General features: G+C 45.7%; 1 protein-coding gene across 1 annotated transcript in view; it reads left to right on the top strand.

Annotated features, from left to right (window-relative positions):
* The window catches only part of RPTOR (regulatory associated protein of MTOR complex 1), a 412,605-nt gene that overhangs the window by 77,155 nt on the left and 310,475 nt on the right, over positions 1-24,975 (top strand). Inside the window, exons 2-3 of the mRNA XM_030827216.1 lie at positions 1,220-1,322; positions 18,693-18,775. Of these exons, the coding sequence (XP_030683076.1) occupies positions 1,220-1,322; positions 18,693-18,775 (186 nt within the window). The remainder of the gene's footprint in view (positions 1-1,219; positions 1,323-18,692; positions 18,776-24,975) is intronic.

Below are 24,975 nucleotides of genomic sequence, written 5' to 3'. Positions count from 1 at the left end.
AATTAAAATTTGAGGGTGAAAAATGACCCAAGTATTATGAAATATAAAGATAAATTAGTTAATGTAGTACTAGTAGAAGTATTGGTTGATAGGTTAATGGGATGAATTTGATTACCCAGAAATAGAATTTTGTCTCTGTGAGAATTAATACATATATCTGTGCACACCTGTGAGTTTGGGGCAGATTATTTAATAGGGATTGACACAACTGGCTAGTTTTATGAGAAAAAATTAATCCTTATCTTGTATCATATACCAGAATAACATCCAGACGGCTTAAAGGGTCAATGTAAAACAGAAACACTGTCCCAAAATACATGCCTTCCCTCATTCAGCAGATAGCACCTGGGCAGGGCCAGGGTTTTGCTCAGATGAGTGGACTTGAGTCTCTGGCCCACTGAGGAGCGTCCATGGGCTGGAGCTCTGCTGGGAGGAAAGGACAGGTGTGATCGCAGCGTTACCCCAGCTGGTTCCACCCCGATGGGGAGTGTGGAAGGTGTATTGAGGGGTATCCAGAGAAGGCCTTCCCAAGAAATTGATCTTTAAACTGAGATCTGAAGAGAGAGTCAGAGCCAGCCAGGTGACCCGGGGGAGGGGAACTCCCAGCAGAGGGAACTGTGGATTCGAGGGCGAGAGATCAGTGTGGCCATGCTGCAGTGTAAGTACGAGGAATGAGTAGTGAGTAGATGGTCCACGGAGAGTGAACAACACAGGCAGTGAATGCATGCTAGGAGAACCAGGCAGCATCACTGATGTGAACGAATGTAAACTAAATCAATACGACAGCTTAAATGATTGATGATTTTAAATAACAAGAATTTTAGATCTGGTTTAATATCTGGTGGGAGTGTAAATTTGTGTAATTTTTTTTGCAAAGGAATTTGGCAGAATGTATTGAATGCGTTAAAATTTTTATATCTTTTGATCAAATAATTCCATTTCTGGAGATTTATCAAAAGGAAGCCTGAGAATGGCCCTTCCTACCATGTCCCTCTCACCACCTGCCCCGCCTTGCTGTGAAACCCTGCCTTCAAAGAAGGGCGTTACTCCTGCACTAGGGCTGGGCTAACCAGGTGACAGGTGGAGGACTGGCTGGAGGGCAGGTGGGTAGGGAAGGGGCTCAATGTTCTGGGGGACATTTTAAAAGCTGGAAAAACACATAAATGAGTTCCATATTGAAATATTTGTTTTTGTTTTTTTTTTTCTGTTTTGTTTTCAGATGAAGACAGTCAGTGTTGCCTTAGTTTTGTGCCTGAATGTTGGTGTGGACCCTCCCGATGTGGTGAAGACCACGCCCTGTGCGCGCTTGGAATGCTGGATCGGTGAGTACCCCCCTCACCTGCTGCCACAAAGGCCATCTGGCCGGCTCTGGCCTGGGCAGGGCTCACCAAGCCTGTGGTCTGGTCCAGGAGCCCATCTCCGGCTGTGCAAATCTGAGGATTTTTTTTCTTTTTGGAGTCACATCACCTTTAAGTAATTTCAGATGCATTCACCTGTGATTTGTAGTGGAGAAAGTGTTTCAAGAAAAATTAATAAAATAATGATTATTGGGTTATATAATTTTCTACTTTATTTTTTATTTTTTATTTTTATTTTTTGAGATAGAGTCTTCCTCTGTCACCAGGCTGGAGTGCAGTGGCATGATCTTGGCTCACTGTAACCTCTGCCTCCTGGGTTCTCTCCTGGCTCAGCCTCCTGAGTAGCTGGGACTACAGGCGCCCACCACCACATCCAGCTAATTGTTGTATTTTTAGTAGAAATGGGGTTTCACCATGTTGGCCAGGATGGTCTCGATCTCCTGACCTCGTGATCCGCCCGCCTTGGCCTCACAAAGTGCTGGGATTACAGGCCAATTTTCTACTTTATTACACTCCCAGCCAATTTTCTACTTTAAATTTGTTCTGTCTGGCATACATAGTATCTATGTACACTTAAAAAAAAAAATGGAATGACTGATACCTGCATGGAAATGTAGAAAAGGTAAATGGAACCACTTCCAGCAAAGCATCACATAATGGATCATGGCCCATAATAATAATGGCCATCATTTGCTGAATGCTTCTAGTGTGCCAGACACCACTGGAAGCACTTTACAATGCTCACAGCAACCTTGTGTGGTAGGGTTTGTTGCTAATCTCCATTTGAGAGCTGAGGAACATGAGACATAGAGATTAGTAATTTGCTCATGGTTGTCCTGTAAGTAGCAGAGCTTGGATTTGAACCTATGCAGTTCAAGTCCAGAGACTTTTTTTTTTTTAAATTGTGGTAAAACATACATAACACAAAATACCATTCTAGGAATTACTATTATTATTATTATTATTATTATTATTTTTCATTCTAGGAATTATTAAGTGTACAATTGAACAAGATGAAATAATTCATAATGTTGTGCAAGCATCCTCACTGTCCATCTCTAGAACCTTTTCACCATCCCAAACGGAAACTCTGTCTCCATTACACAACTCCTCATTCCTGCCTTCCCCCAACCCCTAGTAACCACCATTCCACTGTCTGTCTCTATGAATTTGTCATTCTAGGGACCTCATACCAGTAGACTGATATTTTCCCCTTTGTTTCTGCCTTCTTTCACTTGGCATAATGCCCCCAAAGTTCATCCATGTTGTAGCATGTATCAGAATTTCATTCTCCTGCCACAGCTTCCCAATAACTGGAATTATAGGCACCTGCCACCACACTCAGGCAATTTTTGTATTTTTAGTAGAGATAGGGTTTCACCATTTTGGCCAGGCTGGTCTCAGACTCCTGACTTTAGGTGATCCACCCACCTTGGCCTCCCAAAGTGCTGGGATTACAGGCGTGAGACACCATGCTCAGCCGAGATACAATTTATATACAGTAAAGTTCATATTTTTTAGGTGTACATTTCTTTAAGTTTTGACAAATACATACAGTCATGTAACAAATGCCATAATCAATGTATAGAATATTTCTGTCACACTAAGGAAGTTCCCTTGGGTCCCTTTGTAATCGATCCCCTCTCATTTCTCTGGCCTCTGGAAACCATTGATCTGATTTTTTCCTTTTACAGAATGTCATTTAAGTGGCGACATATAGTTTGTAGTTTTTTGTATCTTGCTTCTTTCCTTTAGCAGAATTTATTTGTGATTCATCTGTGTAGCTACGTGTATTAGTAGTTTTTTTCCTTTATTCCATTTTTATGGCTCTCTCACAATTTGTTTATCCATTTACTAGTTGACAGACATTTGGGTTGTTTCTAGTTTTTGGCAGTTATGAATAAAGTTGCTATAAGCACTTGATCTTTGTGTGGACATATTTTCTCTGGGTAAATATTTAGGACTGTGATTATTAGCTCATATGTTAAGCGTATGTTTAAATTTTTTTTTTTTTTTTTTTTTTTTTTTTTTGAGACGGAGTTTTGCTCTTGTTGCCCAGGCTGGAGTGCAATGGCACGATCTTGGCTCACCACAACCTCTGCCTCCCGGGTTCAAGTGATTCTCCTGCCTCAGCCTCCCGAGTAGCTGGGATTACAAGCATGCGCCACCACGCCTGGCTAATTTTGTATTTTAACTAGAGACAGGGTTTCTCCATGTTGGTCAGGCTAGTCTTGAACTCCCGACCTCAGGTGATCCACCCACCTCAGCCTCCCAAAGTGCTGGGATTACAGGCGTGAGCCACTGCGCCTGGCCAAGTGTATGTTTAATTCTTTAAGGAACTGCTGAACTGTTGGTTTTTAAAAGATCTTTAAAAATAATGAATAGATGTCTTTTATATTTACCTTCATATTTATTGTTTTGAGGACCATTCATTTCTTTCCGCAGTTCCAGGTTTCTATCTGGTATCATAATCATTCTGCCTGAAGAACTTACTCTAACATATCTTGCAGTGCTGGTCTGTAGGCATTAAATTTTCCTAGATTTCTGTTTGGAAAATTCTTCATTTTGTCTTTGTGGTTGAAAGGTATTTTTTCTGGGTATATAATTTTCTGTTGACTCTTTCAGCACTGTCTTTTAAAACAGTCACCTGTTGTGTTCTGGCTAGCAGTTTCTGAGAAGTCTGCTGTAATTCTTTGTTTCTCTGTATATTCTGTTTCATTTTTCTCTGGCAACCTTCAAGATGTTCCCTTTGTATTCTCAGTAGCTTTATCTATAACCTATTAATTTTTTGTTTGTTTGTTTGTTTTGGAATTTATTCTCCCCACCCTTTTTTTTCTTTTAGAGATGGGTGTCTCTCAGTGTTGCCCAGGCTGGGCTATACTTGAGCATCTGGGTCCTGGTGATCCTCTTGCCTCAGCCTCCTGAGTAGCTGGGACTATGGGTGTACAGTACTGCACCTGTGAAATTTATTCTTTTTGGGTTTCTGTGAGCTTCTTGGATGTGTAGTTTGATGTCTTCATTTTTGAAAAGTTCCCATTATCTTTTCAAATATTTATCGTTTGTTTTCTCTCTCTTCTGGGACTCAGCTATCTATGTATTGCACTGTTGGACATTGTACCGCAGCTCTTCCGTGTGTCTCTGTCTTCTGGGACTCAGCTCTCTATGTATTGCGCTGTTGGACATTATACCGCAGCTCTTCCATGTGTCTCTCTCTGCTGGGACTCAGCTCTGTACGTATTGCGCTGTTGGACATTGTACCGCAGCTCTTCCATGTGTCTCTCTCTGCTGGGACTCAGCTCTCTACGTATTGCGCTGTTGGACATTGTACTGCAGCTCTTCTGTGTGTCTCTCTCTGCTGGGACTCAGCTCTCTACGTATTGTGTTGTTGGACATTGTACTGCAGCTCTTCTGTGTGTCTCTCTCTGCTGGGACTCAGCTGTCTATGTATTGTGCTGTTGGACATTGTACCGCAGCTCTTCCGTGTGTCTCTGTCTTCTGGGACTCAGCTCTCTACGTATTGTGTTGTTGGACATTGTACTGCAGCTCCTCCGTTTGTTCTCTCCCACGTCGCAATGAGCTTTTGTTAGTCTGCTGATAAACCAGTCAAGGAAATTCTTTTTCTCTGATACTGGGTTTTTTATTTCTAGCATTTCCATTGACTATTTTAGTTTCCATCTCTAGTGGAAATGCGTATTGCCTGCCTTTCCTTCTAGAGCCTCTGCTGTGTTCATCATAGTTACCTTAGAGTCCTTGATCTATAGTTCAGAAATCAGGGTCAGCCCTGAGTCTGGGTCTCCTAATTCCTTTATCATCTCTTGACTATAATTTGCTTTTCCTTGCTTTTTTTGTGCTTTATAAATTTTAATTGCATGCTGGACATTGTGTGTAGAAGAACAATAGCGAATGAGGTAAGTTGTATAGTCTATAGTTTAGTAAGTAGTTAACTGGGGTTGGAATTTGTTGTTGTAATGGTTATACCCACTGCAACAGCACTCTTAGTTCTTAGAGTGATTAGTTGGTGCTTGTATCAGTCAAGATTCTCCAGAGAAACAGGGGCAGTAGATGTGTGCCTGCATGTGTGTGTAAGTTTATGTATGTATGTATGCATGCATGTCTTGTGATCTTGAGGCAGAAATTTCTTCTTTCTCAGGAAAACCTCAGTTTGGCTCTTAAGGCCTTCAACTAATTGGATGAGGCCCCCCATAGTACCAAAGAAAATCTCCTTTAAGTTAGCTGATTGTGGATGTCACCACGTGTATAGAGTACTTTCACTGTGGCACCTGGGTTCGTGTTTGATTGAATTGCTGAGTGCTACAGCCTGGCCCAGTGGACACATAAAGCTGACCAGCACAGTCCTCGTGCATTAGGGTGGGTACAGGCATGCCAGGGGGTTTTCCCAGGGCTCCTGCTCCACCCCTAGCCTGAGCTGTGCCTGCCCACGTGCCTCACCGAGTGGTCCCTGACTTTGCCTGTCTCCTGGCACAGGATTTCCATTGCTAGTTACTCAGCACCAGGCTGTGGAGTGGTGGGAGTTCTCTGTGGTCCTGGTCTCTCTTTAGTCTTAGGCAGGCCCTGGGCGTCTGGGCCTTGGGCGTAGTGCGGTTGCAGTGTTTTCACCTGTCCCCCAGTGATGGCAAAAGTCTGCCTCGATTCAGTGTAGAATTCTGTGCCCAGGGCGTGTTCTGCTCCTATCCCAGGAGTAGGCTGTTTTGCACCTTCCCTCACCCCATCCTCCATGCTCTTCATCTGTGTCTTGGGACAGTGTGTTCTATGCCCATGGTGAGCAAGGTAGGTTTTGTCTGTACGTCCTCCCACTCCCCAGATACGGGAGTGTGTGCCTGTTCTTGTGGACTGAGGGTCTCCTGCTTTGCTTCCTAGGCGGGGAGGTCTTTGGGGGCAGGTGGACTTCAAGCCTGTCCACACTCTGTGCTGCCTCCGGCGGGTGCTTCTCATGAAGTGGGGGTGCAGTAGGGGTGCACACAGGGGAGTGTGAGTGCCCCTTGTGCCTGGACCCCCTGTGTTTCCACATGGATATGTGAGCCCACAGTGGGGCTTCAAGGACTCGTTACCATCTTAGCTGGTTTCTTGTGCAGACCTGTGCTCTTCAAAGATGGGCTGTGCATGTGCTCAGGCCCTCTTGGAGAGGATGGGCCTGTGGGATTCAGTTTATTTGTCTGCCCTGCGGTCTCAGCTCCTTTATGAGCTCAAGAAAAGTGATGATGTCGGTGATTATTCAGCTTTCTCATGTTGATAGGATTGGAGCAACTCTTTCCCCCCCAGATTTCTACATCCTAAGCAAAAGCAGAAGTTCCCTTTATTACTTCAACAAAAATTACAAATTATTCTCAGCCTGAGCAGCATAGTAAGAGACCATGTCTCTACAAAAAATCAGAAAATTAGGGGGGCAGGGTGGCTGATTTTGAGATGACAGGCATGCCTGTAGTCCCAGCTACTCTGGAGGCGACAGCAGGAGGATCGCTTGAGCTTGGGAGGTTGAGGCTGCAATGAGCTATGATTGTGCCAGTGCACTCCAGCCTGGGCAACAGAGTGAGACCCTGTCTCAAAAAAACCCAAACTCATCTAATCTAAATCTCATCTAATCTGAATTGGAAATAAATGTTGTTTTTCCTGCATTATTTGGCTGTCTCACTATGTGAGGGTGTTTTAGGATGACAGTTCCCTCACCCCTTCCAGGCTACTTGTCCCCCACACCCCATGATGGAGCAGCTGTGTTTTGTGGCTGATTTTCTCAGATGCTCTTTTGGCTCACTGCTGGCTCCCGGTGACTGTGCTGGTTGAAATTGACTTCTTATTAGCCACCGTGGACTCTTTCCACTTCATCCGTCCCTCGTCACAGCTGAATGTAATCAGTTGTTTTCTCTTCCTCCACAGCGATGCTTATGTTAGGCTTTTAGAACAAGCCTTCCTCATGCAGATCCCGGTGTGTGCTCCGGGGACGGGACGCGCAGGCCCTTCGGGTTTGTGTAGGTGGTGTCATCTGAGGATCCAGTTGCTCTTCCCCGCCTGAGAAGCCTGAGCTTTTATCAGAGCTCACTGCCCTCTCCCACACAGTCTCTTTGATCAGTATTTACACAACGTTAATGAGAATGGAAAGAAGTCCATGCTTCTTTCTTGGTGTGAAAGATCCAGAAAATGAGATTTCTAAAAATTGTGTTTTAAAAGTTTTCCTGCAGTTTAGGAATATCGTCTACTTTCTAATAATTTCAAGTGAGTTTTGAGTTTAGAAGGGCATGTGCTTTTTCTAAGTTGCAAAAATTTTATTTGGCCTTTATTAAAAAATGGGTAGGTGCCTGGTCCTGGTGATGGTGGTTTTAACAATATGGCATAAGAGAAAAAGAAGCCTAGTGATTTGAATCGGCACATTTGCAGGAGTGTGTAGCAGCCCACATTTTATTTTTTAGTTTATTTACTTTAAAATTTTTATTTTTGTGAAATAGGACTTTACTCTGTTGCCCAGGCTGGAGTGCAGTGGCGTGATCATAGCTCACTGCAGCCTCAAACTCCTGGGCTCAAGCCATCCTCCTCCCTCAGCTTCCTGCGTAGCTGGGACTGTAGACGTGCATCTCCCATGCTTTTAAAATTTTCTATGGAGACAGGGTCTCACTTTGGTGCTCAGGCTGGTCTCGAACTCCTGGGCTCAAGTGATCCTCCCACCTCAGCCTCTCAAAGTGTTGAAATTACCGGCATGAGCTACCACACTAGGCCCAGTCTTTATTTTGAAAAAAAAAAAAAAAAAAAAAAAAAAAAAAAGTTCCAAAAGTTGCAAGTATAGTACTAAGCTGTTTCCTTTCTGATTCATTGAGAGAAGGCGGCTGACATGGTGCTTCAGCACCTCTGAATTCCTTAGTCTGTAATTCCTGCCAACCGGGAGTTTCTCTTTCCAGATGACAATACAGTCACCAAAATCAGGGAGCATTCGCGTGGACGTGTGGCTGCCACGTAAGCCTCAGCTGCATGCAGGTTTGCCAGTGTCCCAGGAATGTCCTTTGTAGCACCAGGATCCTGCTCAGCCATGCGCCATCCTAATTTCCTCTCACTCAGTCTGAAGCAGTTCCACAGGCATCCCGTGACCCTCCTGACCCTGGCGCTTGAAGGTGGCAGCCTCTTTGTTTTGTAGAATGTCTCTGGTGTCTCCTAATGATTCCATTTAGGTCATGCTTCGCTGGCAGGAGCATCACGCAGAGCTGCCTGCTTCACGCGGGCTGCACCAGGTGGTGCGGGGCTGTGATGTATCCATTACTGGTCATGCAGATCTTCTCACCTGATTAAGCTGGCGCCTGCTGGACCTCATGTGAAATTCCCCTTTGTAGTTGATAGGTATTTTCGGGAAGAGGTGCTTTGAGATTGTGCAAATATTCCTTTCCTCGTGACTTTCAGTTTCTTCATTTTGAACTTATGGCCTCCATTTTCATTCAGTGGATTTAGAATCCAGTGTTATCCTTTGGTGCTGAGCATGCCTCCCTCTGGTTGTTGGGAACCCATTGGGCCGGCTTCTTTGGCTTCTGTCTTACTTGCATCGTTCGTGGAGCATGTGCTTACTTTGTCTCATCTAGTCTTTTTCCCAGCCTCATTCCTCTTAGTGGAATGTGGTGTTAGAAACTGAGATGTGGGTGCCAGGTGTTCTCTTTGAACTGGCGTGCTATTGCTCCCGGGACCTCTCTTGCTGGACAGAGCAAGGAAATGCATGTGTGTGCATACTATATATGTGTGCATACTCTGTGTGTGCATATTGTGTGCGTGTGTGCATACTGTGTGTGTGTGTGTACTGTGTGTGTGCATACTGTGTGCGTGTGCATACCGTGTGTGTGTGCATACCGTGTGTGTGTGTGCATATGTGTGTGTGCATACTGTGTGTGTGTGCGTACTGTGTGCGTGTGTGTACTGTGTGTGTGCATACTGTGTGCGTGTGCATACTGTGTGCATACTGTGCGTGTGCATACCGTGTGTATATGCATACTGTACGTGTGCATACCGTGTGCGTGTGCATACCGTATGTGTGCATACTTTGTGCATAGTGTGTGTGTGCATACTGTGTGCATGTGCATACTGTGTGTGCATACTGTGTGCGCATACTGTGTGCGTGCATACTGTGTGCGTGCATACTGTGTGCGTGCATACTGTGTGCGTGCACACTGTGCGTGTGCATACTGTGTGTGTGCATACTGTGTGTGCATACTGTGTGTGCATGTGCATACTGTGTGCGTGTGCTTCTCTCTGTACACATTTGTCTCAGCGTTTCTGTACCTCTCTATGTGTACATTCATGCCTCCTATTCCACCTCATGGGGGTTTTCCATATTTGTAGCTCCATCTTCTGACAGTGACAACCTTGGTATCCTTTGTCCTTATTGTATTGGCTAATGTGGTGCCTCCTCCTGTGTGAACCCTCTTCTCCTCTCTGCCATTGCTGCTTCTCTCAGACCCCGTTATCCTTTGCCATTTCACCCCCAATGTCTGCCTTTCTCACTGCCCTGGTCCAACACCAGTATGGCCACCTTCCTGCAGCCACACCTCTCCTTCTTCCTGTGCACGGGCTCTGGGCCCAGTCAGACTTGACAGCTCATTCCAGGCCAGTGTGGCTCCCATCATCCTCAGACAGATGCCAGCTTTGCCCAGACCCACCTTGTGGCTTTAGGATTGTTGAAGAAGGGATTTTAGCATTTTCAACAAGTGCTTTAGGTTTCAGGCCTGGCCAGCCGAGGGAAGGATGATACACCAGTAACCAAGACTGGGAGCTGGGCCGGCTGGGCAGATGGTGGGATTCCATTTCGCACATGGTGAGGTGCTTGTAGGAACCTCCAAGTAGAGCCACTATCCAGTGGAAAGTGGATCTGGTGGGAGAAGGAGAAGGGGACTCGCTATAGACTAGAGGACCCAGGGGAGGTCACCACATAGTACGAACTAGACCAGAGGGTGTGGGGCAGAGGCAGGGCCCTGAGGGTGCAGAGAGGGGTGCCGAAGAGGAGGACCAGGGTGGTTCTGGATGAGTGCATGGAGGAGCTTCTGGTCAGCATTGTCAAGCCTGAGAGGTGGGGTCCAGGCTGATTGTAGCAACCTGAAGAGTGAAGGCAGATGAGGTGGTGAAGCTTGTGGGGCAGCTTGGCTAGGAAGGCGAGGAGTGGGGTATAGTGATGGGGCTGGGCTCGGTGATGGGTTTGCTCTGCCTTCCTCAAGATGAGAATGACGGGGGCCATGGAGGAAGCCTTCCTTACAGGGATTGGCGCAATCAAATTACTTACAAACATTTTACCGTTTAGAAGGCAGACCTCAGGATTTTATATTTGGTCTTAGCATTTTGAGGTCTATTACTAGAAATAGAGATTTTTGTGTTAATCAAGACTCCAGCTTTATTCCTTCCAGCTGTGCTACGCATTTAACTGTTTTGGGCCTCAGTTTCCTCATCTGTAAAGTGGAGCTAGTGATGCCGTGTACCTCATGGCAGGGTGGGGGAATTAACTGGGAGCAGAGACCTGGTTTGGTGCAGAGACTGGTCCTCACCTCCACCGCCCCAACTCCAGTCCCTACTTCTACCCCAACATCACAACACCTCAAATACCCCGACCCCTACGCTGTGGCGCCTCAAACATCCTGAACCCTGCAACACTGTCTTAGTCTTTTGTTGCTGCTGGAGCAGAATACCCAAGACTGGGTAATTTACAAACAACAGAAATGTATTTCACACAGTTCTGGAGGCTGAGGAGTCTAAGATAAAGGCACTGGCAGGTCTAGTGTCTCTTGAGGGCCCTGTCCATCTTCCAAGATGGGGCTGTAACACTGTGTCCTGTCACGGTGAAAGGGACAGAGAGGCAGAAGTGTGTGTCTAGTTCCCTCCAGCCCTTTTATGAAACACGATCGCCTCCTGAAGGTCCCATCTCTTCATACTACCACATTGGGCTTCCGTTCCAACATGTACATTTTTGGGGACACATTCAGAACATAGCCGTATCCCCAGTATCCCCACTCCAGATCACCCACACCCCTCCCCAACACACCCCAGTACCCCCACTCCAGATCACCCACACCCCCGCAACACGCCGCAGTACCCCCACTCCAGATCACCCACACCCCCGCAACACGCCGCAGTACTCCCACTCCAGATCACCCACACCCCCACAACACGCCGCAGTACCCCCACTCCAGATCACCCACACCCCTCCCCAACACACCCCAGTACCCCCACTCCAGATCACCCACACCCCCCAACATGCCCCAGTACCCCCACTCCAAATCACCCACACCCCCGCAACACGCCGCAGTACCCCCACTCCAGATCACCCACACCCCCCAACACGCCCTAGTACCCCCACTCCAAATCACCCACAACCCTCCCCAACATGCCCCAGTGCTGCATGGGGAACAGGGACCGAGGTGCTGCATGAGCTGCTTCCTGAATCCATGCCTCTTCCGCTGCTTTCTGTGGGGCTGACTATGAAAGAGGGCTGCAGTGAACACAGCTCACCGAGCCCCTCTGCCGGGCGTGCAGCCTTGCAGGACAGCCGCTCACTTAGGGTTGAAGGTCTCCAGCAGATTCTGGGAGTAGATGCACGGTGCTGCTTATTTCGTTTTACAAATTAAACATCCAATATGGCAGGTAGCAATGTATGTGAATCTCCTGTGCTTTATGTAGAACGCTGAATATGGGGATCATTTTTGGGCAGGGTGGGGTGGAGCGGAAGGTGGTCTGTGCTGATGTCAGAGGGGTCTGAGAAGCTTGAAAAATAAGGGTAACTGTGTGCCTGAACCATGCAGGAAGACAGCACTCCTTCCAAAGCTGAGGGAGAGCAGATGTCATGTCTGTGAGCAAACAAGGGGCCAATGCCCAGCATGGCTCTGGATGGCACAGCCTCCCTGCTATGTCATCCAGATGAAGCCTGGGGCTGTGGAGTCAGCTCGTGAGAAATGGGATCCAGGTCCTGAGCGTGCTGGAACTGGTGAGACGGGGTCACAGCACGCGCCTGCGTTTCCAGCCCTGCCCCTGCCGACGGCCGAGACCTCTTTTCCCACCCCTGCTCCGCCCTCCTCTGGATAATAAGATGCTGTTCTAGTTCATAGAAGTGACACTGGTCTCTTTTCAGAGAAGCAGGGGAGAGGCTGTTTTGTTTTATGGCCCGACATTAAATGCTACAACAGTAATACTAAAAACAATCCTGCTGAAGAACTGCGCGGGCCCCACTCTTGGGGAACTCTGCTGTGGGAGTGCGGATGAGCTGCATGCTGAGCAGGGAGTGTCATTTAGCGGAAATGGTTTTGTGTGCCAGCTAATGGTAGCTGTGTATCAGAAGAGGTGAGAATGCCAAAGGTTTGTCAGATGCATGGAAATTCTGTCATCCCAAGGGAACGTTTGGGAGGCTCTTAGCTTTGTTTTTCTCTGCATACACGTGAGCATTAAGAGACCTTGGGTAGATGAGCTGAAAATAGTCATGATCACCCTTGGCGGCGGCTCGTGGGTTTACAGAGCACTTGCACAGACTTCGCCATTGATTCTTGAAACCATTTGGGATTCATAGACCAGTCAAGTTGGTTAACAGATATTGGTTAGGTGGAAACGTATATGTTAAGCATAGTGCTATATACAAGGAACTGTAAGCTGTGCTCTTGCTTTCAAGGCACTGATAGTACAGCTGGGGAGGTAAGACTAGGACCCATGCAGTAGAACAGAGGCCAATACGAGGTCAAGCTTGAATGGCGTGGAAGGCTGGAGAATGCTGCGGTAGAGACGTCAGGGCAGGCAGTGGGAGGCAAAAGCAAAGAGCCTAAGAAAGAGCGTGAGCCCACACTCTGAGGTCCGAGGGGCTGGGTTTTGGCCACCAGCTGGGCTCCCTTTGGGCCTGGGGGCGGTCAGTAGCACCCGTTAGCCACGGCCAGTCACAGCCCTATGCTCCAGCACAGCTCTGTGCCCACAGCTGAAGCCTTGGCTCTTTGGGGCTCATGGTTTAAAATGCTGTTTTCTTTTCTTTCTTTCTTTTTTTTTTTTTTGAGATGGAGTCACACAGGCTAGAGTGCAGTGGTGTGATCATGGCTCACTGTAGCCTCTACCTCCTGGACTCAAGCGATCCTCCCACCTCAGCCTCCTGAGTAGTTGGAACCACAGGCATGCACCAACATGCTGATTAATTTAAAAAAAAAAAAATTCTTGTAGAGACGGGGTCTCGTTTGTTGCCCAGGCTTAACACACCGTTTTCTCTGCCTGTTCCGTTGGTGTCTCAGCATATGGTATCTCTGCCTCCCCTCTGAAGGAATCTGAAAGAAGAGGGTTAACTGCTTGGAGCCCGCCTCTCTCCTGTATCTACTTTCCAAAGTGAGGACAGTTTTTTAAAACAGGACATGTTCATCCCCTCATATCTGCTGAAAATCCGTCTAGCTCTTGGTTTTTGTATAATACAGCAATAGGCAACACAGGAACGTAATTTTGTAGCTGTGTGAGAAGTGAGGCCTAGTGGTTACAACGGGGCCAGACTGTCAAAGATCGCTCCTGTACGGCTCCCGTCCTAGCCCCACAGATGCTGCAAAGGCCATGGGTCCCAGCCGAAGCTTTCCTGCCCCGGGTGCCTGCAGCTGTGTGGCTCCAAGCTTTGCCCCTGAGCTGAGGAAGATCACACGGCTCTCACTGTATATAGGACTAATTATTACAAAATAGGCAGGGACGGCGTTATGGTTAGGAAATTACAGACTCATTAAAAATCATTTCTAATTTCAAAGTAGCCCTTTTGCCATTATGTATTTTCTCAGTCAAAAATGAGTTGTTTAAGGCTACACAACTAATGAGTGGCAGAGTCCTTGAAAGCCACACAGAGAAACTGGCACTTCATCTAGTAGGCAGCACTCAGTTAATATGTCAATTAACAAATGTTTATTAAGTGTCTGCTAAATACAAGGTACAAAGAACTACAAAGATTCTCCGAGCAGTGAGTGCTGGATGGGGCTTTCAGTGCGAACTTCTCATTGAAGGATAGCACACAGAGGAAACTGCACCTAACCCGAGTGTATCCTAAACTGATCATACCCATGGACCTCAGATCAAGGAACAAGATGACCAGTGGCCCAGAAGTCTAATCTTGTCCCCTTTGGGTCCCCTCCCCCAGCCCCACTGCTGGGTCTCCACTCTTGACAGCTTTCCATCTAAATGGAGCATACAGCCAACACTGTGGGCTTCTGAGGGGAGGGGGTCAGCCTGCGCTTACCTTCAGGGTGGACTGAGAAGAGAAAGACTAGGTCAGTGGTGGCCCTGTCTGTGCCTGGGGCACCACTCTTTGGGGCCATTGGGTCAGATTGAGGAACCCAGCTGGGAGGTGGGAGGGTCTCAGTGGCATTGTGAAGTGCTGCGGACTGGGTGAACACGTTAGCAGTGATGGTGGAGCGCCAGCTCTTTGGAAGGTGAAATGGATAGGATGGGTAATCAAACTGGGTACATAGGAAGAAGATGGAGAGGTTTAAAAAGAAAAAGCTGCACGCCTTCAGGTTGGCTGAATGCCAGCACTATCAATAACCTTGGAGCAAGTCATTTGACTGCTTTAAACTTCAGCTTGCCCTTCTGTCCCATGAGGTGGGTTGGACCAAGTTCCTTTCAGTGTAAAGTTCTAAGTGTCTTGAAATTCAGAGGGGTTATGCTGAAAATCTTGCAGATAGGAAAATTTATAAAGAGTTAAAAGTTCTATACAAATACCAATTACCGTCTCGTTTTCCATCCACCTACCCATCCATTTCATTCATCAATTTACCCACACACTCACTCGCCACTGAAATTTCATTAGTTCTTTCCCAGATTCCCCTTAAATAGAAACTCATAAAGGAATTTGAAGAGAAATGTTTTATAAGACACAAGTACAATTTTACATTTATGATCTGTCCACTTCACCCCACATCAGACTGATACTATTGTCAACAATATCCATCAGGGAATTTAATTTTAGTTTATTTAAATTATACTTAATCAAATGGTAAAGACATCGTTTTATTTGACCTCATTCTTTCCCATCTCTTCCTCTGCTTCTCATTTCATCTCTCCCACCCACTGTCCTATTCTTGGGAGGGAACATGCAATTAACTGACCACAGGGATTCCCAGTGGATAGGTTATAGCGCCATGTAGCTGGTCACAGCCTTGTGAGCAGCCAGCAGTGGCTTCACCCCTCCCGGGTGGGCAGGTGTCCTGACCTGAGTCAGGACAGGGAGAGTGGGGCCCCTGCCAGGCTGCCTCTACTAATGAGGGCCCCCGTGTCTCTGCAGGATGCTGTGAGGGGTGCAGGGAAGTGGCTGCGTCCTGCCAACACTGGGGAGAGGGTGGGATGGGAGAAGGGCCTGGACTTTGCAAGGGGTGAAATCCAAGGAGGGGATACTCCTTGAATGGGAGCTCCCTTCCTTCTCCTTCTGTCCATCGTTCACTGGAGAGCATGCATAGTGTGAGCTACCGCTGACCGTCATGATGCATGGACAGTTTTCTGACCATAGATGACAGCCGCGGGCCGCGACCCTGCTGGTTGCTGCAGTTAAGTATGGGTGACTGAACTCAACGCCTTCCAGGCAGCCCTGTGCGTTTACTTTGCTCCTCCTCATGCACGTGGCAAGGCCACTCTTTGGCATCTGTTTGTTAAAGCTGTTTTTTGCTTTCCTTTGCCTTGTTTATGTACTTGGTGGCCCCTATTTTTCATTTTTCAGATCCCAATCCAATCCTATCTTGCAGGTCTGATCACAGCACAGTTGATTTGGGTCACTGTGATTTTTTTGAGACCTTAGAACTTTGTTCCTGAGAGAAATGAAGACCAAACATGTAATTTCTGAAATCACGGATTACGGATTATAACAAATTTACCAGAATTCTTCCAGAGAAGTTAGATATTACCTGGTTTTTACCAAGCTTTTCTCAGCCAGAGGTGTCCATTGAATTAGAACCATTGAATTAGAATTTCCAGAAGGTTGGGGCCTGGCATCTCTGTTTTGAAAAGCCCTTGATGACTTCGACCTATCTATGGGCTTAGGCCCTTTCCAGTTGTAAAATCTTATTAACGTCATGATTTTTATTTATTTATTTTTTTTATCAGAGTAACATACATATAGCTAAAAAAAAAAAAAAATTAAATAGTGCCAAAAACTATACAGGTGGCTCTTGGAGATCCTGCGGTTTGGCTCTAGATGACCGCGACAAGTGAGCCACATGAACGTTTTGGTGTCCAGTGCCTATAAAATTACGTTTACACTGTACTGTAGTCTGTGAAGTGTGCAGTAGCATTGTGTCCAAAAGAACATACACACTTTATTTTAAAAACTGAAAAATGTTAATGATCACTGGAGCCTTAGCAAGTTGTAACCTTTCAGCATTTAATTGGCTGACAGAGGGTCCTGCCTCATGTGGATGGCTGCCAACTGATGGGGCGGGGGGTGGTTGCTGAAGGTAGGGGTGACTGTGGGAATTTCTTAAAATAAGACAATAACAAAATTTGCTGCATTGATTGGCTCTTGCTTTCACGCAGCATTTCTCTGTAGCATGTGGTGCTGTTTGATAGCATTTTACCCGCAACAGGCAGACCTGGAGTAGTTGGCAGATGTTTTCTGGAAAATGAATGACATGAGCCTGCACATTAAGGAAAACAATTGACAGTGTTTGTTTCCACTAATAAAATTTGAGATTTCAAATAAAATAAAATTTGGAAACCTTATACCTACCACTATGAGCCTGGCAACTTCTTTTTTTTTGTTGTTGTTGTTGTTGTTTTTGAGACAGAGTCTCACTCTGTCGCCCAGGCTGGAGTGCAGTGGCGCAATCTCAGCTCACTGCAACCTGAGCCTCCTGGGTTCAAGTGATTCTCCTGTCTCAGCCTCCTTAGTTGCTGGGATTACAGGCACCCGCAACCACGCCTGGCTAATTTTTGTATTTTTAGAAAAGATGGAGTTTCACTATGTTGGCCAGGCTGGTCTCGAACTCCTGACCTCAGGCGATCCACCCACCGTGGCCTCTCAAAGTGCTGGGATTACAGTGGTGAGCCACCACACCTGGCCGAGCCTGGCAACTTCTTAGTACTTAAGACATTTCTGATGAGATCATGGTAATGTTAATGAGTGTGGATTTTAAAAAAAATATTGGAGAATGAAATATACAAGATCTGTATAGTTCAGTGAGCCAGTATTTTCCAAATGTTCAATGCATGATGATACAAAATAATCTATGGGTAAAAAATCCACTCAAGGTGCAGCAAAGAGCAGTGAATTTTAATGTGATAGCATGCAAAAAGTTCGTTGATGTGGTTTCAGATAGTACATCTCATATAATCTGAAGGAAATTACCACTTGATAATTTTTGGTGTAGTATCAAACAAAAAGAGTCATGATTATGTAAAATAGCATTTTAAGATACTTTCCTGTTTTCTAATGATAGATATGTGTGTGAGGTAGGGGTTTCCGCATGTGCAGTCACTGAAACCATGAATTGCCACAGGCAAATGCAAAAATGGATGAGAGTCACCCATCCTTGATCAAACCACATGTTCCAGAAATTCGCAAAAATATACAAAAATGCTGCTCTTCTCACTAAACTTTTTTGAGAAAAAATAGTTATTTTTGTAATAAATATTTGTTAAAATATAATGGGTTCATTATTGTTTTTAAAATGAATGAAGAAAAATATTTTAAAAATCTTAGCTGAATTTCACATAGAGTAGATACTGATAGATTCAACAACATAAACCAAAGCTCTTTGGGGTTTTCAATAATTTTAGAGTGCAAAGGGGTCCTGAGACCAAACAAGTTTGAGAACTGCTGATTTAGAGTTTGGAACCCACTCCTTGCTCTGCAATCCACTCCTGAAATAAATGGGTAAATCCTGGACATGAATGTATGTTTGTGAAATGGATTTTTTTTTGTGGGAAAACTGAGTGCAGATGAAAATTAATTAAAAAGTATCACTTCTTTGTCTTTTTCTCTCCTCCTTTTCCTGTACCCATGAGAGCCATAGTTTGAACAGCAGGAAGCATATGCTGTCACTGCAGAGCTGCCTTCTCATAGAAAGCCTGAGCAGGAGCCTGAGAATAAAACAGTGCAAGTGCGGGAAAGCTGCAGGTGCCGAAATACAAGTGAACGTGGGTAGAATAACAGCATTCACTTGCCCGTGATGTTAAAACACTGGCTTTCACGGCGTGTCAGCTTGTTTGAGCACCTTAGCTGTTCCGTAAATCTGGTTAACACTGGTCAACCTTAGGCGTTGTGTTGCTTTTAGTCAAAGGTGACTTTGAAGTGCGTTATATAAGGAGAAACTGTGGAAGAGAGGCCTAGCAGAGGAGGAAATGCAGACATAAAGAACTTTCTCTTTTCCATTGCTTCCTCAGATCCTCTGTCGATGGGTCCTCAGAAAGCTCTGGAAACCATCGGTGCAAATTTACAGAAGCAGTACGAGAACTGGCAGCCAAGGGTAAGCGTGCTTCACTTGCTCTTCCCTTTCCTTCTTACAGGGAAACTCCAGTTCCTTGGTTTCCAACACTCTTTGGATCCAAGTGAGAATTCTGTGCACACCCTGCCCTTGTGCGACATGGCGCCTGCGCACTGCGTTTCGTGTGCCTGCGTTCCGCCTGCTGGGTGTTCGTGGCTGTGTTGTCTTGACAGCGTACGCATTATTGTGAGTCTTGCATTGGACAGTCCAACTTATTTTGCTTAAGTTTGTTCCAGATTTTTAGAAAAGAAAAAGTATTCTTGTCACTCTTAACCATGGTTTTAATTTTTCTCAGGAAGTGTATTTTCAATAATTTTTCTGCAACCTCAACTAGTTAACGCTGTTCCTCATGTCTTCAGTTTCACATAGTTGAGATAAAAACACCCAACATTCAAAAGATAACACTTATTATATGCTTTGTCTTTGATTCAAAAGATAAGGTTGTTTTTAGGGAGCCAGTTACCAATTAGTGTGTGGGGTTTTTTTTTTTTTTTGCTTGTATCTTACAGTTGTTTTTTTTTGTTTTTTTTTTTTTTTTTTTTAAAGAAAAGTGGCTTAGAATGTAACTGTGTCAAATTGCCTTTCAGATCTTAAGTTACTTGTAATCCACCCAAAGACCTTTAGCCTTTCTTATTAACTGGTTTGGAGTTTTAATAAATTTAATAAAAAACTAGGAATCTGGGCGCTTATGGAAGTGCCCTATATTCAGCTTTGCATGGTAGATGGACTCGAGTTACCTAAAGGAACATAATGAAGAATGCGCGTCTCCTGCGAGTTTTACTCTCCCCTTTTGGATGAAAGCCTCATGGAAACACATGATTTATGGAACCTTTTGAACACTTATTTGGTTGGAATTTTGATTTGTGGATCATTTATCCACATGATCTGGGATTTAGAGATTCCTTATACATTGTTTACATTCTTAGAGTAAGAGAACAGCCAAAAATGAATTTTTTCCTGCCTTTAAAAATGCCCTTAGGTCATTTCTGCTTTTTCTTCCAGTCGTGAGCTAATTGTTAGGAAGCATCTCTGTGTCTTAGGGTGTACCTTTGTGCTTGCATTGCCAACTTGTCAAGTCAGTAACAGCAGACTTTTGTTCTTTAGAAGGCAGTGTCTTCCTGGGTTCTTGATTGATGCCTAATGGCTTGACTTTTTCCTCTCTTAAATTGGTTGCTTCTTGGTGGTTTATGTAAACATGCCGTAGCCTTCTTCTTGAGAGCGCAGTGCGTTTGGGGATGGGATGGGGACCGGAGAGAGATTTGGATGATGGAGTCCTGTAAAAATGTAGTCGAGATGCCTCGCGTTTTCCATAGAAAATAGCTTCTTCGAAGACTCTGAAGGTACCCTAGGGTCTCCGCATGGTGAGACGGGCGCTTGCAGGAGTGTGGGGCAGAGTGGCGGTGTTGGAAGATATGGCCGTGTTGGCATACGGCATGTCGTTAACCAACACTGTGGGAATTCAGAGGAATGCCTTTCTGGCTACTTCTGGCCATCTTCTGGGTTTGGCTTTGTACCTTTGCGTTTTACTAGATACATTTGTTTAAAAAAGAATGTAACCCAATAAATTCAGATTTACCAATTTTGTTCTTTCTAGAATGAGTCTCTGCTATTATAACTAGTTTCTTCTTTTCCAAGAATTATTAGATCGTGAAATATAGCCTTTCAGAATACATGTGTTTAATATTTCAGGATATGTATGTGTATTCCATTTGCTATGATTTACAATTTTTTTTTTTTTTTTGAGTGCTAAGAGTTGATTTACTGCTGCCTTTATTATTAGTTTCGCTTGGTAGATATCAGCTAGTTAATGCTAGCTGACAGGAAATGGAATCTTCTAAAGTGGCATCTGTTATTTTTAATCTAAATTTCTGTCTAGGAGCAGATCTCTCCATGGCATTGAGAAGAGGCATCATGATGTAGGGAAGGCGACCTTTACATGCAGGTCAGTGATGACAGCCAGAAAGGTGACAGTGTAGACTCAGTACAGGATGGAGGATTCCCTTCCCATGACAGTGGCACAGTTGTACTCGGACGGCGAGTGCAAAGGAGTGCAGTCCTCTGAATGATCTGTAGTCTGGGAAAATTTGTTAAAGTTGGCCAGATTTCAAGAATGGATGTGCAAAATAATTTTCTGAGTAAGAGATCGTTTGAAGGGCTGGTGAGATGGAGAATGTGTCAAGATTACAGGGTGCTTCGGAAAAGGTACCAGCGCAGGCGGGATCCCATCTGGGCTGGTTTATAAAGTGGAATCTGGAATAAAGTATCCGCTGCAGCCTAGAAGGAAGCTGTTCATGCACACAGAGTGGGATCTCTTGTCTGCATTCAGGAAGCAAAACCACAACAATGGATACCTAATATTTGCTTTTCGAATGCCAACACCATTGCATTCATTTTTTAGCACAATAAAAATGCTTAAAATTTTCCTGCTACTATCCATGAGCGGGCCTCATCTATTTTAGAAATTAGCCTAAGGTAACGGATGTCACAGGATACCTCTGACCGGCTCTCTGGTGTGAGCGTGAGGCTGTGCCATATGCACTGGGTAATAATAGCACCTGCCCCGGTGCGCGTGGCACACTGCTCCTCACAGCTTTCCGTGGGTTACAGGACAGAGGGAGGGAGGCCTGGCATAGACAGCGTGGCTTTCAGTGTGGGGCAGACCTCATGCTGCCTTCTAGAGTTTGCACGAAACAGGAGGCACTTAGCAAACTCAGATGTTTGTGTGCAAGGGGCCTGGTTCCTGACTGTAAATCAGGGTCCTTTGAAACATCGCAAGGCTAAACACACACCACTTGATTGCACTCTACAGGGCTCTTGAGTTTCTGCAGTAATAAAGAGAGGTTGATGTGCCATCTGCAACAAAACAATGGGGGCGTTATTAAATTTCCCAGACCTTCAATGGAAAGACCCATATATCTGGTTTTCTCTTTCTCTGTGTCTTTATTGCAAGAGTGGAAAACCTTGGGTCATTTAATGAAAATGAGGTTATTTTCATTAAAGTTTGTCGGAATCGTTGCCTCCACGCTGGCATGGATGGGAGCAGAGTAGAAAATGCCTGTTTCCTCAACGGTAGTGTCCATCCAGGAGGTGCAGAAAGCTGACCCCGGAACCCCCTTTGGCCGCACCAGAGTGGTGCCTGTAAGCCTCTGATGATGTCCTTGCTGATGCTGAAACGCTTGGACTTGTTCTTCTTCATTTTTCTAGCTTTTGATATAGGTGATTCCAGTTCAAAAGGAATTGAGAGAAACCATGGTGATTATATTTTTTTCTGAAGGCTGCCAGCCACTATCTGGCCCGTATTTCCTTGCTTAGGCCCATTGAGCCCTTTTCTAAATAATTTATCAGTTTGCCACTGATGAAATGTTTCTTCTGATTAAATTTAAGGCCTTGCCTTATTACCTCGTAGGTGCATAAATTTGTGTTCTGCCAGAGATTGGAGGAAAAATGCCGACCGTTGTTTCAGTGGAAAGTTCTGCAGTAAAACCTCACTCATTCCATCATAAGTCTCAAATGGAAGTTTTATTGGGAGATGGGAGTAGGAGATTATTATAAAGCTGGGACCATACAGTGAAGAATTTATCTTTTCAGAGAATTTTTCTAACAAATTGGGGCTACTGGCAGTTTAGTACAGGATGGAAGTTAGGAGCTGGAGCCTGTGGAAAAAGACAAGCAGGAGGGGCCTCGCTCTCTGTGTCCTTCTTTCCCCAGAGAGAGTGGACAACACCAGAAGCAGAGGCCACACCTCTTTACTTGGGGTGAGCTTTAATTCTTCTGGTGCCTTAAAAATAAGTTTCTATGGGAATATGTATCATTTACTAAGGAAGATGAAACAGCGTGGCAGTGCCTCCACCGACCGAGTCCGTCTGTCGGGCAGGTGTGTCTAGGGGAGGAGGCGGAAGGTGCTCCTCGGTCACGGAGCCACGTTGTTGTAGAAACTCGTTCGCATCTTGTGCAGGTCTGCGAGTAGTGAAGGCAGCAAGTCCTGTGTGGCGGCCATGGGGCTTCCAGGGAGCTGAGTGGTCAGGTTGAGGCAGTTTCCATGTGGCCGACAGTTCTTAGTTATCCACGCACAGCCCTGGTTTGTGGATTACAGTGAACAGATTTTGAATGTCAGCCTCCCTTCAGTTCACCGTGCTTCTCAGATGTGTCACAGTTAATTTGTAGTTAAGGGATGAAAGTTGGCTTTACTGTTAGATAAACATGTTTTTTATAGTGCCTAACCCCAAGCAGAGTATGCTCAAGGAGAGAACAAAACAGCTCCCAAGATCTGGTCCATTAGCCCGGTAGAAATTGTTATTGCATTTTAATGTAAATGACAATCATCCTTTCGTGGTATTGATAATAGAGTTGTTTGTGTGCTTTTGTGAGATGCTTTGAATGAACTGAAACTGATGACTATACCTCCTGTTGGGAGGAGAGGGTTTGGGGAGCAAGGGGGTTGAGAAGGCCAGTGGTGGACAGTTTTGGTTCTACTTAACAGGTGCGTCGTTTGGATTTTAGGCACAAGTGTTATTTGCAGAACTGAATGTTTATGTGTAATTCCGTGTTGTTTAGGGGTTTGGAGTCAGGATAATTGGAATCCAGGCGTCTTCTCCTTGTCCCTGAATGGGGCTGCTGCTTGACCTGTCCGCCTCACGGGGAGTGTCATGTGGCCATGTGTGACAAACTGTGAAACCCTTGGTATTGAGTGCTTACACTGCTAGGTGTGGTGGGAGGCGCCTAGTCAGGCAGCCGGGTTGGCTTTGGGGAGCACTGCACAGATGGCTTCTAAGATCCACTTGTCTTCTTTCCCCTGGGATGATTAGACAGGCCTCTGCTTTGTGGGCAAAGCAATCGGTATTAGCACAAGTCACTCACTTGCCTGTGCCCCCCACCCCCAAATGTTTTGGAATGAATTTTATAGATGGATGTCGATATGGCTTGGCTGTGTCCCCACCCAGATCTCATCTTGAATTGTCACTCCCACAACTCCCACCTGCCTTAGGAGGAACCCAGTGGGAGGTAATTGAATCATGGGGGTGGGTCTTTCCTGTGCTGTTGTCCATAGTGAATAAGTCCCACGTCCCTGCAGGAGCTCTCTCTTGCCTGCCACCATCCATGTAAGATGTGACTTGCGCCTCCTTGCCTTCCGCCATGATTGTGAGGCCTCCCCAGCCATGTGGAACTATAAGTCTGTTAAACCTCTTTCTTTTGTAAATTGCCCAGTCTTGGTTATGTCTTTATCAGCAGCGTGAAAATGGGCTAATACAGATGCAGTCAAGACCCATAAATCAGTGGGTTCTACCTTTTCTTAGGGTTTTCAGGCTCAAATGTGGATAATCAGGGAAGAAGCAGCTAAGTTGCCCTAGGATAGTACTCCACACCTGGAGGTGCTTCAAAGCTATTTGTGGAACAGCCCAAGGTGGACTGTCACTCGCAATGACTCCTGCTTGGGGCATTCACGTTGTGACATTAGTTCCAAATTGACAGTCCAGTTCAGCTGGTGAAAATGGCCCTATAATTGCGATTGGTGGCATCCCCTGGCGTGCTGCCCTGATGCCATTACCATTCCGTCATCCATCCCCTTCTTGCTGTCTGCCCTGCCACCAGCCCTCCCTCCTCCTGCCTACACTCACCTGACTTCCTTCTCAGTGGGTCCTAAGGTTGGGCTTCATCCACCTTGAGTTTCTGTGACAAGCTGCCAGTGAGGACTCATGGGCAAAGGCAGAACTGTGGGTGGATGGCTCACAGCTTGCATAATTCAGTACCTGGTGTGAAACACTTTGCCTGTGTACTCGTTAAATTTGCAGGACAGTACAGACAATATCTTCTGGTTGTCTTGGGGTTAACTGTTGTGTTTTGATGGTTTCAGTTAACTGCTTACTGCCCAGAAAGTTAAGAACTGTTCCTATGACCAACGTTTTACTTATATTTTTGCCTTGGCCTCAGCAGTGCTCTCCCACTTCGTCTTCCCTCCTCTCTAGCGCTTCTCGCCTGACAGCTTTTGCACGTGCGTGCCGTGTTCAGTGAGAATTCTGATTCATGCTCTTCAGCCAGAAGCCTTCATAGTCAGCCCTGCCCACGCACTTCCTGCCTTGCCCTGCCCCAGAGGCCATGGTATTGGAAGCAGCTTCCTGGAAGGGAGCTTAGATTATGCAAAGCAGTTTATTCCGGACTCTTTAGACCAATTGCACCAGAGCATA

This window comes from Nomascus leucogenys, chromosome 14 (assembly GCF_006542625.1).
Source record: "Nomascus leucogenys isolate Asia chromosome 14, Asia_NLE_v1, whole genome shotgun sequence".
NCBI lineage: Eukaryota > Metazoa > Chordata > Mammalia > Primates > Hylobatidae > Nomascus > Nomascus leucogenys.
This window is presented reverse-complemented; position numbering and strand designations above follow the sequence as displayed.